This window comes from Otolemur garnettii, unplaced genomic scaffold (assembly GCF_000181295.1).
Source record: "Otolemur garnettii isolate 467f Iridium unplaced genomic scaffold, OtoGar3 scaffold00233, whole genome shotgun sequence".
Taxonomy (NCBI): Eukaryota; Metazoa; Chordata; class Mammalia; order Primates; family Galagidae; genus Otolemur; species Otolemur garnettii.
Genome location: NW_003852628.1, coordinates 1,056,168 through 1,070,668, shown reverse-complemented (window position 1 = coordinate 1,070,668; position 14,501 = coordinate 1,056,168). Strand labels below are relative to the sequence as shown.

Here is a 14,501-nt window from a genome sequence, read left to right as displayed (position 1 = left end):
AAGCGCCCCCAAATGGGTACTCATGTTGAGGGGTTGAGGGGATTCTGAATGAGGAGGCAGAAGAATCCAGAGCTGGTGGAGAAAACAGATGTGGTTAGGGCATCCCCAGGAGCAGTAAGCACATCCTCCAAGCCCCGTCTTCTCCGCAGAGGCCTCGCCACCAGCGCGACCCCCTAGGTAGCTGGAGCCGTCAACTGGCTCCGGAAGCTCCAGGTTCACCAGGCGCCGCCTCAGCTCCCGGGCGGACTACATTTCCCGGCGTGCACCTCGCGTCAGGGGCCCGGGGGGCGTACTGCCGCAGGGACCTTGTCCAGGCTGGGGTCCCGGCGGGACAGTAATCTTCACTCACGCAGCTCCTAGTTTTCTTTTTGCTAAGTGTGTAGCGGCCAACCCCACAGCGGTCAAACCTCGGAGGGTCCCCTTCTCCAGGAGCCTGGCACACTGCGTCCGAAGGGGGAATCCAAGGCTGGGCTTCTCTCCTCGGAGGACTCTCTCGGCCCCGCGGGGTCCCCACTGAGACCCGAGGCTGGCAGAGGGGGTCGGGGACTCGGGGATTGGGGACTTGCGACTGGGGACTGGCCCCAGGCCGCTCAACCGGAGACCACAACTCCCAGGCGGCACCGCGCGGCGGCGGCCGCGCGTCACTCCCGCATCGCCGACGGCCCCGGGAAGCGGCGGGCGGGGGCAGGGGCTGCGGCCGACCGGGAGGCCGGTGCCGAGTATGGGGGCCGCCCAACCGCCCCGCACGTGAGGAGATCGAGGGGCGCGCCACCCCGGGCCGGGGGGCCGCCCCCGGGGCCCTGCCACCCCTGCCCGGCCCGGCGGCCGTAGCCCGGGATGCGGAGCCGGGGGCCGCCGGTGGAGCTGCGCGGGGTGAGAGGCGTGGGGAAGGGGGACTGCCTGCTGCCCTCGCCCTCGTTCCCCACCGGCGGGCCCCGGCAGAAATTCAGGAGCCTCGCGGACAGATGCTCTTAGCACGCTGACATTTGGAGCGGACAGGTGAACCTGCCGCCTTGCTCCCACTCGCCCCATCTGGACGACCGAATCGGAGGGGACAGCCTTGCCCTTTTTCTTAAATATATTTTTTCTTGCTCCTGCGGAGGGACCCCCAGCCATGACCCCCAGGAGTCCCCTAGAGCCCGCAGGGACTGCCCTTCATCCTGGCCGCCTGGGCCTGCCCTTTGCATCCCGCGGGCAGCCTGAGTGAAGCGGCCTCCCGCAGCCCCCGACCCCTCCCCCATGGAGGAGGAGGAGGAGGGGGCGGCGGCCAAGGAGTGGGGCACGACCCCCACGGGGCCCGTCTGGACCGCAGTGTTCGACTATGAGGCGGCGGGCGACGAAGAGCTGACACTGCGGAGGGGTGACCGGGTCCAGGTGCTTTCCCAGGATTGTGCTGTGTCTGGCGATGAGGGCTGGTGGACCGGACAGCTACCCAGCGGCCGTGTGGGTGTCTTCCCCAGCAACTACGTGGCCCCCAGCACCCCTGCCGCACCCGTGGGCCTCCAGCTGCCTCAAGAGATCCCCTTCCACGAGCTGCAGCTCGAAGAGATCATCGGTGTAGGGGGCTTTGGCAAGGTCTATCGGGCCCTGTGGCGTGGTGAGGAGGTGGCAGTCAAGGCCGCCCGACTGGACCCTGAGCGGGACCCAGCAGTAACAGCGGAGCAGGTGTGCCAGGAAGCCCGGCTCTTTGGAGCCCTGAAGCACCCCAACATCATTGCCCTTAGGGGTGCCTGCCTCACCCCCCCACACCTTTGCCTGGTGATGGAGTATGCCCGAGGGGGCGCACTGAGCAGGGTGCTGGCAGGTCGCCGGGTGCCCCCTCACGTACTGGTCAACTGGGCTGTGCAGGTGGCCCGGGGCATGAACTACCTACACAATGATGCCCCTGTGCCCATCATCCACCGGGACCTCAAGTCCATCAACAGTAAGTGGTGTCCTCTCCCGAAAACTTCTTCTGTAGAACCTTGTGAGGCCAAGTTAGGTGGCGGGAAACAGGGTGAGGAGACACGAGATGACATTCACTGTCCCCGGGGCAAGAAGGGACAGCAGTATACTTTCAGGGCCAGGTGAGGCAGGCCCTGCCCAAATTAAGGGAAGAAAAGGAAGCTCAGAAAGGTTGAGGGACCTAATTGGTTCCCAAGCAGCAGAGTCACAGTCGCTGAGTGTACATATATCCATGAACACTATAACAGACCCTGCAGTCTCTGCTGGAATAGGACAGATGCAGTGCTTGCCTTCATGGCATTCACCATCCAGCTATGATGTCAGGGACCACCTGGCAGAGGCAAAAAGAACCTACTTGCCTGGGTTAGGGAGTTAGTGTTTCTCAACCATGGCACTACTGACATTTGAGGGTAGATCATTCTAGTACAGGGCTGCGCTATACATGGTAAGTTGTTGCTTAGCGGCTTCCTTGGCTTCTACCCACAAGATGCTATTAGCATTCTCCACCCCCTGGCCCCAGCTATGACAACCAAAAATGTCTCCAGACATTGCCAAAGTTCCCCAGGGGTTAGGATCACCTCCAGTTGGGAACCACCTCCTGGAGTTCTCCTAGGCCTTGGCCCAGCTGGCCGAGGCAAACAGGAAAAGATGAAGGAGGAATAAATGGATGTGGCTTATGTAAAAGCTTCCAGGCTGCCTGACGGGTTCTCAAAAGTTGATTGGTTGGTTAAATAGATATTGGGGCCAGGTAGAAGGGAAGGTTGCCTAGGACTCGTATCTAGGTTGAGGAGCTTCTCCTGTGTCATTAATTGAGCATCTATTAAGTAGGAGCCCAGCAAGGAGCAAAACAGACATCATTTCTGCTCATAAACAATGGTAGAAATTTTATTCATTCCACAGATATTTCCAGAGTTGTGTTCGGAGCCTGTCCTACGGATACAGCAAACAGAAAAAAATCTCACCTTCCAGGTGCTCCCATTCTTGCTCTGTACCATCTCCCTTTCATTTCTTCATTCATTTCTTCATTCTCAAATTTGATATTTGTCAGGCCAGATTGTGTGCTAAGCAAGAGGGATCAGCTATGGATGAGACCAACATGCTCCCTGCCTGTACATCATTCATACCTAAGCTGGGAAATAAAATCTGGGATGGTTCCCCCTTTGCCCTCAATGCTCACATCTCTACTCTTGATTGCTGTCAGTTCTATAGCTTGAAATTTATTGAATCCATCCCACTATTTTTATAAGTTTGTTGGTGTGCCACCAACAACAATTGTAAGCCCCTAGAAACACAAGGACTGGGTCTTCTTGCCTGCTAAGCCTGACATTCATATACTCAACTATATACCAAGTGCCCACCACATGCTGAGGCCTGTGCCAGGACTGGGGGATGAACAGGACAGACACAGGTGGTCCAGACCTTTATTGGTGCTTATGCCAGGTAAACAGAGGCAGGACTACCTAGCATGTTTCTGTTGAAGGCTGGACCCCTTCACAACCCTGATTCACAACATACCCCACAACCCCAAGTTTTGTAGTAGCCAGTGCTACTTAGACACTATGACAGAGGGTCTGCTCTATGCCTGAGACAGAGGACAGAAGACACAGGGCCTCTGTAGCACTGCTTCCCCCATTCATCCTGCCCTAAGGAGCTCCTCCTCTGGTGTCATCCACTCATTGTTCAATCATCCAATAATTCTTAAGCCCATATTATGCACTAGGCACTGTCCTTGGTTATGGGATTGTAGAATTGAACAAGACAAGATCCCTCTCTCCCACCCACATGTTATGGTACTTATATACAAGTGAACAGGAAAAGATGATTGGTAGATAGACAGATGCCAAAATTTCAGAGAGTCTCAGGGCTCTCAGTGAAATAAGGCAGATTAAGGATAGGACAGAGGGAACTCTTTAGTTTTGGCAGTCTGAGAAGGCAACATTTGAGCAGAGATCTGAACAACAAAGACTCAACCTTGCAAAGATCTAGGGAAAGAAGCCTCAGCAAGAGTGAGACCCCGTCTCTACAAAAAATAGAAATATTAACTTGACATGGTGGCATGTACCTATAGTCCAGCTATCAGGAGGCTGAGGCAGGAGGATTACTTCTGCCCAGGAGTTGGAGATTACAGTGAGCTATGATGATGTCACTTCACTGTAGCCCAGACAATAAAGTGAAACTGTGTCTCAAAAAAAAAAAAAAGGTCTGGAGGGTAAGGGGGAATAGCAGGACAAATGTCCTAACATGGGAATGAATGCCTCATGGGAAGAACAGCGAGACCAGAACAGCAGTTGAGGCAAAAGAGAGAGGAAATGAGATCAGAAAGGGACCAGGTCACACAGGATCTTGGGGGCCCTGGCAATGACTTTGGGTATTTTAGTCAATGTAGTGGAAGCCATTAGAGGCTTTTAAGCAAGAGGTAACATGATCAGATATAGATTTTAAAAGGGAACTAGTTTAGCCCCAGCCTGGGAGATGCAGAAATAAAGTGTAAGATCATGTGGTGTTCCCTCTGTCACAAGAGTTTTGTTTTGTTTTGTTTTGTTTTTTTGAGTCTCACTTTGTCGCCCTTGGTAGAGTGCCGTGGCATCACAGCTCACAGCAACCTCAAACTCTTGGGCTTAAGAGATTCTCTTGGCTCGGCTCCTATAGCTCAACCGGCTAAGGCGCCAGCCACGTACACCTAAGGTGGCGGGTTCGAATCCCCAACCCGGACCCGCCAAACAACAATGACGGTTGCAACCAAAAAATAGCCGGGCGTTGTGGCGGGCGCCTGTGGTCCCAGCTACTTGGGAGGCGGAGGCAAGAGACTCGCTTGAGCCCAGGAGTTGGAGGTTGCTGTGAGCTGTAATGCCACGGCACTCTGCCCAGGGGGACAGCTTGAGGCTCTGTCTCAAAAAAAAAAAAAAAGAGATTCTCTTGCCTCAGCCTTTCAAGTAGCTGGGACTACAGGCGCCTGCCACAACACCTGGCTATTTTTAGAGACAAGGTCTGGTTCTGGCTCAGGCTGGTCTCAACCTGTGACCTCAGGTAATCCACCTGCCACAGCCTCCCAAGTGCTAGGATTACAGGTGTGAGCCACCACACCTGGCCTGTCACAAGGTTTTTATATAGGAAAATTGGGTACATAGGAAGGGAAAGCTTCTGAGGAGGTAGAGCCACAGGCTGGGAAGTCACAGGAGGCTTCCAGGAGGAGGTGGCACTGAAGCCAGACTTTAAAGAATGGATGAGATTACCAGTTGTGTGACCTTAGGTGACTTATTGATCTCTCCAACTCTCAGTTCTATCACCTGTCAAACAAGCACTATAGTAGAATTACAGAAATAATTACATCATTATTATTAAGATTGGGGAAGTAGCCAGGAATGGTAAAAGATATGGAACTTTTGGAATGGAATGTTAAAATACAATTGTGGAACAATTATGGTGACATCACATACTAATAAAAATATTTAACACTTCTAAAGGACCTACTGTGCTTCAGACAATAAATCATTACTAAAATCCTAGAAGATAAATACTGTTATCATCCCCATTTAACAGAGGAGAAATCTTAACCTGAAGAAAGACAAGGTAATCATACAAGGTTGTGCGTCTAATAAGCAGTGGAGCCCGGATTCAAACCCAGGCAGTACATTACACACTTAGGGGGCCTCTGGTTTGTAGAAGGTAGTAAAATATCATAACAGTTAAGAAATTAGGCTTCTGATGACCAAATTAGTTCAAGTCTTCATTCTGCCAGTTTCTTTTCTTTTTTTTCTTTTGAGACAAAGTCTTACTCTGTCACCCTGGGTAGAGTGTCATGGCATCATAGCTCATAGCAACCTCAAACTCTTGGGCTTGAGCAGTCCTCTTGCCTCAGCCTCAAAAGTACCTAGGACTATAGGGCATGTATCACCATGTCTGGCTAGTTTTTGTTTGTTTTTTGAGACACAGTCTCAAGTTGTCACCCTGGAAGAGTGTCACAGCTCAAACTCTTGGGCTTATGGGATTCTCTTGTCTCAGCCTCCCAAGAAGCTGGGACTACAGGCACCCATCACAACACCCAGCTATTTTTGTTGTTGCAGTTGTCATTGTTTTAGCTGGACTGGGCCAGGATTGAACCCGCCAGCCTCAGTGTATGTGGCCAGCACCCTACCTACTTAGCTACAGATGCTGCCTTTTTTCCCCATTTTTATTTCATTTCATTTCATTCTACTTTAAGACAGAGTCTCACTTTGTTGCCCTTGGTAGAGTGCCATGGCATCATAGCTCACAGCAACCTCAAACTTTTGGGCTTAAGAGATCCCCTTGCCTCAAGCCTCCTGAGTAGCTGGGACTACAGGTGCCTGCCATAATGTCTGGCTATTTTTAGAGACAGGGTCTTGCTCTTGCTCAGGCTGGTCTCCAACTCCTGAGCTCAGGCAATCCACCTTCCTCGGCCTCCCAGAGTGCTAGATTGTAGGTGTGAGCCACTGCACCTGGCCTTTTTTTCTGTTTTTAGTAGAGGCAGCGTCTTGCTCTTGCTCAGCCTAGTCTACATACAACTCCTGAGCTCAAGTGATCCACCCACCTCCACTTCCCAGAGCACTAGGATTACAGGCGTTAGTCACTGCATCCAGCCTATTCTACCATTTTCAACCCATGTGATCTTGGCCAAATGACTGCTCTCTGAGCCTTGGTTTGAGTCCATAAAAATGGGTTGGTTGCTGGCTCGGCGCCTGTGGCTCAAGCGGCTAAGGTGCCAGCCACATACACCTAAGGTGGCAGGTTTGAATCCCCAGCCCGGACCCACCAAACAACAATGATGGCTGCAACCAAAAACTGGCTGGGTGTTGTGGCAGGCGCCTGTAGTCCCAGCTACTTGGGAGGCTGAGGCAGGAGACTCACTTGAGCCCAGGAGTTGAAGGTTGCTGTGAGCTGTGATGCCACGGCACTCTACCCAGGGGGATAGCTTAAGGCTCTGTCTAAAAAAAAAATGGGTTGGTTGCTCATGAGTGACCTGATGTAAACAGCTTAGCAAGTGCAAACATTAGCCATGATTAGTATCATTGTTAGTGATAACTCTAGGCAGCAAGTAGCTGGAATCATTTAACACCTCCAAAACTTGGTGTCTTAAAGCAACAACCATTTATTACTCTTCATGCTTTTGCAAGATGCCAGGTAGGTAAGCTGACTTAGGCTAGGCTGGGCTGAGCTGGAGAGGCCCCAGGTAGCTCCCATCTTCCTTGGAGCAGCAGGCTAGGCAAGGCAAGAGGGCGAGCAGAGATGTGAGGCCTAGGCTTGAAACTGGCATCTGTCATGCACCTCAGTCTTGGCCAAAGTCATACGGCCACCCCAGATCAGAAGATGGGAAAACATACTCTGCCTCTTCAGTGGAAAGAACTGCAAAGCCACATTGGTAAAGAGCGTGGGCACAGGAAGGAGCCAAATCAGGACTCCTGGCTGCAGTATACCACAGGGTGACAAAGACAAAAGGGAAACCACATTCATCCCTTCTGCTATGGTTTATGAGTCCCACTTCCAGGGACCATGGAAATTCAAGGCTTGAACCAAGTCCTTGGCCACTGGTTCTTGATCATTCATTGAACTCCCCAGAGCACAGGTTGGAATCAGGAAGAAAGATGATCCCAGGGACGCTCCTTACTCCATCTTGGGTGCCTGGAACAGAAATTAGACCATAGGAGAAGGGCTGATAGGTGTGTTCTGGCCCAGGAAAGGATCAGCCACAGAGTGGGGAAGCTTGAAGTAGTGAAAGGAGAGAATAGTACATTCCAGCTGAGGCAGAGGGCCAGGATGCTTGGGTCTGTATCCCAGCAGCTCTGGGATGACCCACCTTTCTTCCCATCCCACAGTCCTTATTCTGGAGGCTATCGAGAACCACAACCTCGCAGACACGGTGCTCAAGATCACAGACTTTGGCCTCGCCCGAGAGTGGCACAAGACCACCAAGATGAGTGCCGCGGGGACCTACGCCTGGATGGCACCGGAGGTTATCCGTCTCTCCCTCTTCTCCAAAAGCAGTGATGTCTGGAGGTGCTGAAGTGTGGGGCTGGGGTGGCTTCCAAGAAGTGAGGGAGGGAGGAAGGGGTGAAGGTAGAGTGGAGGGGATATTTTCCCACTGAAGCCAGGATCTGGGCCTGGTGAAGAGGCCCACTGGGAAGGTTAGGCCAGCAGACAAGCACCAAGAGTCACCTGCTGCTAGCAGAAGTGGCAACTGAGGGGCAGAATAGACAACCCATAAGATAGAGAGTCATCATGTGAACATCAGCACTAAAACGCCCCCTCAGACCAGCCAGGACACCACCCACTTTTGTCAAACAGGAAATTGAGTTCTTTGGAGGCATTCATTAATCCATTCATCCAATTGCACTGGTTCCAGGATACAGAAATGAACAAAAATAGACACAGTCCCTGCCCTTGGGAATGGTAAATAAATAAACACAAAAGAAGATTTTCTTTTGAAAAAAAAAAATCTCTTTTTAAGTTCAGAAAATTGGGCTTTGCACTGGTAGCTCAGTGGTTACGGTGCCGGCCACATACTCAAGGGCTGGTGGGTTTGAACCCAGCCTTGGCCTGCTAAACAACAATAGAGACGATGACAACAATAGCCGGGCATTGTGGCGGGTGCCTGTAATCCCAGCTACTTGGGAGGCTGAGGCAAGAGAATCTCTTAAGCCCAAGAGTTGGAGGTTGCTGTGAGCTTGATGCCATGGCACTCTACTAAGGGTGACATAGTGAGACTCTGTCTCCAAAAAAAAAAAAAAAGTTCAGAAAATTGTAAAATAATTTTTAACAGATAGTACAGCACTGTTAAGAGCTGCTAGGAGGTTACTAGGAAGGTACTTTGAGGGCTGGGAGATGACTTTGGGGAAGGCTTTTCTGAGAAATGATATTTTGGTGAGTTCTGAATGACAAAGGAGGTACTCAGTTGAGAACTAGAGCACATGTGTTCCAGAATTAACAGTGAGCTCTGTGACTGGAACAGGGGGCAAAGAAGAACAAGGCTGGTAGGCCCTATGGGTGAGAAAGCCCACTCCAGGGTTTATTCTAAGCAAAGTGGGTCACCATTAAGGGTATTTATGAATGACTTGATCTTATTCAGCATTTTAAAGGCTCCCTGGGCTGTTAGGTAGAAAAGACCAATGACCAGACTTTTGCTGTCACCACAGCCTTCTGTTTGATCGGAACCAAATCCAGGTCTCCCCATTTACTGTCCCCATCAATTCCCAGCTGAGGCTCCAGATTGTCCAAGCAGCAGATTAACGGGTGTGGGGCAGGGACATATCAGACAGGAAGTCTCTGGCTCAGCGTAGAGCAGAGCAGCTCTCTGGGAGAATTCCAGCTGGCTTTTCATCAGGCATTCATTTATGGAACCAAACATTTATTAGAGCTCACATGTTAACTGCAAGAAAGAGAAAACCCAAAATAAAGACAAGACTGAGGTTTATGTTCTCATGTAAAGCCCAGGATTGATACGATGTCCCTGATGTCAGGGACTCGGGCTCCTATGTTGGGGTTCCTCAATAGGGGTATTGTTGACCGAAGGCAGGATAATTCTTTCTTGTGTGGTACTGTCCTCTACTTCTCAAGACGCTAACTATACATGGCTCCCGGCCACCATACATCAGTAATACTTCCCAGTCATTATGATAATGAAAACATCCCTGCCAGTTTTCAGGAACATAAGAGAGGTGGGAGGATCTGCGACCCCCACATGAAAACCAGTGTTCTTTTCCTCCACCTTGTGTGACCTCCATTTCCAAGTTTGCTTCATGATCCAAAATCATGGCTGCTTGAACTCTAGCTCTTCTATCCAACATTCCAACCAGTTAGGAAGGAGAAAAGAGGAAAGGGGCTTTCCCCTTTTTAAGGACGCTTCCTGGAAGGTAGCTGCCCACTACACACTCTGCTACCTCCCATGGGCCAGAGCTATAGCCATTTGGGCACACTTAGCTGCAAAGGAAGAAGGAAAATTAGTGCAGGCAGCATATGGCCAGGTCAGATTCACCAGTGCTGGCACTGCAGAGGGAGGAGAGGCTGTCAGCTGCATGAGGGTATTGGTTGTGTCTATCTCATTCCAGTGCCTAAAACAGGGCCTATCACACAGTGGCAATAATAAGTGTAGGTTGAATGAATGTGTGAGTGGTTATTGGAAGAGAACAGAGATATACTACATGTCAGGCACTGCACAAAATAATGATCAGGATCCAGGAAGATGTACGGTTTACCGGAAAAGGTGGACACCAGGTGACTAGCACAGTGATGCATGCTCTGGTGTGGTGTATCCATTAAGCACTATCACAGGCATCAGGCAGACCTGAGTCTGAGTGTGGCTTTACTGCTCATTTCTGTGTGACCTTGGACAAACAGCTTAACCTCTCTGAGCCCCCACTTGCTCATTGGATAAAATAGGGGTCATACCATTACCTTCTGCCTTACAGGGCTGTTGGGAGAATTACCAAGAGAGTCTAGCACAGTGCCTGGCCTGGAGTTAAGTGCTTTGTAAATGTTAAATAATCTTAACTTGTTTTTAGAGGTAAGCACTGTGTGTTCTATGGGAACATAGAGGAGGGGCCTCCTGAGCTAGCTTTGGAGGCTGTGGAATCAAAGAAGGCTTCCTGGCAGAGGGGTCACCTGCATTGAGACTTAGAAGACAAATAGGTACACAAGGGAAGAGTGTTCTCAACAAAGGGAACAGCATGTACAAAACGCAGAGGTTGGGAAGAACAGGGCTTTTTCAGTGTGGCTGCAAGATGAAGTTGGGGTTGGAATGGGCTGAGAGTATTTAGAGATGAGACTGCAGGGGTCATGAAAGGTAAGGGCCAAGAAGGATGGATTTGCCTGGTAGGTATGGGAAGCCCACTGAAGGTTTCTAAACCAGGGTGAGAGAAGCGAGGCAAGCAAAGGAGAGCTATGAGAGAGCCAAACTCATCCCATTTATTTGTGAACAGGCCCATGGAGGTCAAATTAGGTTCTGTGGTTTTATCAGCCAGGGCTGGAGATGTTGGGGTGAAGGTAGCCCACCGTGGAACTGAGGGTGGGACTAAGGTATAGGTAAGGATTGGGGTGGGCTGCAGCATCACTCCTGCCTCTCCCCTACCTGCAGCTTCGGAGTACTGCTCTGGGAGCTGCTGACGGGGGAGGTCCCCTACCGTGAAATCGACGCCTTGGCTGTGGCATATGGCGTGGCTATGAACAAGCTGACTCTGCCCATCCCCTCCACGTGCCCCGAGCCCTTTGCCCGCCTACTGGAGGGTGAGCCAGGGCCCTGTGGAGAGGGTAGGCCCAGCTTGGAGTGGCAGGGACTCTCAGGTCCAGACCTCTCCCTTGCACTCCCATCCATACTAGTGGGCCCAGGAATGAGAGGGAAGGGACTGGACCCCATCAGACTATGAATAGTCTCCCCACAGTTGGCTCTGTATTTCCCCTAGACTCTTGTTCTGGCCAGGCCCAGAGCTCTTGAGGGTAACCCATTAGTATTAACTGGCCCCAGGATTCCTCCCCAGTGCTCACTTCTACCACCAGCCCCTTGTTAGGGAGCAGGTCCCTGGGTTTCTCTCAGCATTTCATTGAGTAAAATATTGGCCAGGAGCTTGGCTTTAAATTCTTTCCTCTCAGCTCCATAGAAACTGTTTGTCCACAGCCCCCAGAAATCTTTTCTTTTTTCTGAGCAGTCTGATTCCCCAGAGCATGACCTCTGATACCCCTATTCCCCACTACTGTTCTTGCCCTCTCACCCCAGAATGCTGGGACCCAGAACCCCATGGACGACCAGATTTCAGCAGCATTTTGAAGCGGCTTGAAGTCATTGAACAGTCAGCTCTGTTCCAAATGCCACTGGAGTCTTTCCATTCACTGCAAGAAGACTGGAAGCTGGAGATTCAGCACATGTTTGATGATCTTCGGACCAAGGAGAAGGTGAAGGCAGAGGGCAAGGTGGGAGGGATGGAACAAGATCCCTGAGTTCTGATGCCTAGGGCTGCTCAGAGTCCCTTCCCCTAAACCCCAGCCTTTGGGTCCATACAGGGTCAAGGGAACCTTTTTTGCATATTAAGAAAGGACAGCCTCCTGTTGGTGGATTAATAGGAAAAAGGCACCCTGTACTGAAGTGCTTACAGGTGATATTGCATGATGTCTGGGCTTGGCTTTGAAATACTACCTCAGAAATGAAGAGAGGGTGAGAGTAAAGGACAGGGATATGAGATTCTCAAAGCATAGGTAATTGTTGATATTGGATGATGGTTACATAGGAGTGCACTATTCTCTGCTTTTGTGGCTGTTTAAAGCTTTCCAAATTAAGTTAAAAAAGAAAAAAAAAGCTAACATAGTCCCCTGCCCTGGCACCCAGCTTGGCTAGTGAAGAGTGAGTTGGATGGCGAACCCAATGTGCCCCACGGCGGCGTGTTCTTGTGCAAAGCCCTGACCAGTCTCAGCAGCCCTGGGTCCATCCTTAGGGATCAGAGTGGCTGAGCCCCTCCCCCAGCCAGTGCATCTCCTCCCCAGGAGCTGCGGAGCCGGGAGGAGGAGCTGCTGCGGGCAGCGCAGGAGCAGCGCTTCCAGGAGGAGCAACTGCGGCGGCGGGAGCAGGAGCTGGCCGAGCGTGAGATGGACATCGTGGAGCGGGAGCTGCACCTGCTTATGTGCCAGCTGAGCCAGGAGAAGCCCAGGGTCCGCAAACGCAAGGGAAACTTCAAGCGCAGCCGCCTGCTCAAGCTACGTGAAGGCGGCAGCCACATCAGCCTGCCCTCGGGTATCTGCCATGAGCATCCCCCCCAGAGGCTGTGTGGTATATCCCTAACCCAGGGGCTATCTCTTCCTTTTATTTTTATTTTTTAATTTTTTTATGCTAAATACATCACACCAAGAAAATACTCCAAAACTACAGCTAAATGAGTTATTTTAATCACCTCCCTCCATGAAAGCAGAAAGGACCTCACAGCCTCCCTGGGTGCTTTCCACATGGCCCTCCAAACAACCTCACTCCACTCCCAAAGAGGAACCCCTTTACTGACTTTTAGGGCAATCACTTCTGAGCTCTTTTTTGTATTTTTTATCTCCCTGCTATCTTTTAATCTGCCTCTTCCTCCCGCTTGCCAATAATTTGTTGAGGAACATCAGTCCTGTGGAGTTTGCCACAGTCTGGAATTTGCTGCCTGCTTCCCCCTAGTATCAATTGACATGTTCCTCTGTCCCTTGAATTTCCTATCCTTTGTGCTGGTCCTTGACCATTTTGGACCTACAAAAATAGAAGTTTCATATGGATCAACCTAATAGTTGGTTCTCAAGGCTTAATCAGATTTGGGTCCAGGTTTGATTTTTTATTGATATATATAATAATTCTTTTTTTTTGAGACAGAATCTCACTCTGTCACCCTAGATAGTGTCATGACATCATCATAGCTCACAGCAACCTCAGACTCCTGGGCTCAAGTGATCCTCTTGCCTCAGCCTCCCAAATACCTGGGACTACAGGCACCTCCCCACAATGTCTGGCTAGTTTTCTAATGTTAGTAGAGCCAGAGTCTCACTCTTGCTCAGGCTGGTCGCAAACTCCTGAGCTCAAGTGATCCACCTGCCTTGGTCTCCCAGGGTACTAGGATTATAGATGTGAGCCACCGTTTCCGGCCCATTTTTTATTTTTTGACAAGATTGCTTCCTAGGTGATGTGTTCACCCACAAGAAGACACATAGTATCTGGTTATCCTTCTCTGTGATGTTACAAGGCATATGGCAGTGCTGGATAGTGGAAACATAATGCAATCTATGTGAATAATTTTAAATTTTGTAGTAGGCCACATTAAAAAATGTGAAGAAACAGAAAGCATTCTAATATATTTTATTCAGCCCAATATATCCATGCAATCAATATTAAAAAGTTATAAATGAGGCTCAGTGCCTGTAGCACAGTGGTTACGGTGCCAGCCACATACACCAAGAGTGGTGGGTTCAAACCTACCTGTTAGCTGTTAGCCTGGGCCAGCTAACCCACTTGTTAGCCTGGGCCAGCTAAACAACAGCAACAAGAAAACAGCCAGACATTATAGTGGGTGTCTGTAGTCCCAGCAACTTGGGAGGCTGAGGCAAGAGAATCACTTAAGCTGAAGTGTTTGAGGACACTGTGAGATGTGACACCACAGCACTCTACTGAGGATGACATAGTGAGACTCTGTCTCAAAAATCAAAAAAAATTATAAATGAAATATTTTGCCTGGTTTCCACACTAAATCTTTGAAGTCCAGTGTGTATTTTATATTTATAGCACATCTCAATCTGGGCAGTAAGTTTTCATCAAACATTTTTTATCAACTTGGTTCCTATGGCTCAAGTGGCTAAGGTACCAGCCACATATACCTAAGGTGGCGGGTTCGAATCCAGCCTGGGCCCACCAAACAACAATAACGGTTGCAACCAAAAAATAGCCAGGCGTTGTGGCAGGCACCTGTGATCCAGCTACTTGGGAGGCTGAGGCAGTAGACTCACTTAAGCCCAGGAATTGGAGGTTGCTGTGAGCTGTGATGCCACAGCACTCTACCGAGGGAGACAGCTTGAGGCTCTGTCTCAAAAAAAAAAAAATTTAT

The 14,501-nt window shown here is 50.3% G+C and overlaps 1 protein-coding gene across 1 annotated transcript in view; it reads left to right on the top strand.

Annotated features, from left to right (window-relative positions):
* The first annotated feature begins 688 nt into the window (after positions 1-688).
* MAP3K10 (mitogen-activated protein kinase kinase kinase 10) overlaps positions 689-14,501 on the top strand; it is a 20,627-nt gene continuing 6,814 nt past the window's right edge. The window contains exons 1-5 of the mRNA XM_003802118.3: positions 689-1,924; positions 7,776-7,956; positions 11,030-11,178; positions 11,666-11,841; positions 12,427-12,673. Coding sequence (XP_003802166.1) covers positions 1,240-1,924; positions 7,776-7,956; positions 11,030-11,178; positions 11,666-11,841; positions 12,427-12,673 — 1,438 coding nt within the window. The 5' untranslated portion in view covers positions 689-1,239. The remainder of the gene's footprint in view (positions 1,925-7,775; positions 7,957-11,029; positions 11,179-11,665; positions 11,842-12,426; positions 12,674-14,501) is intronic.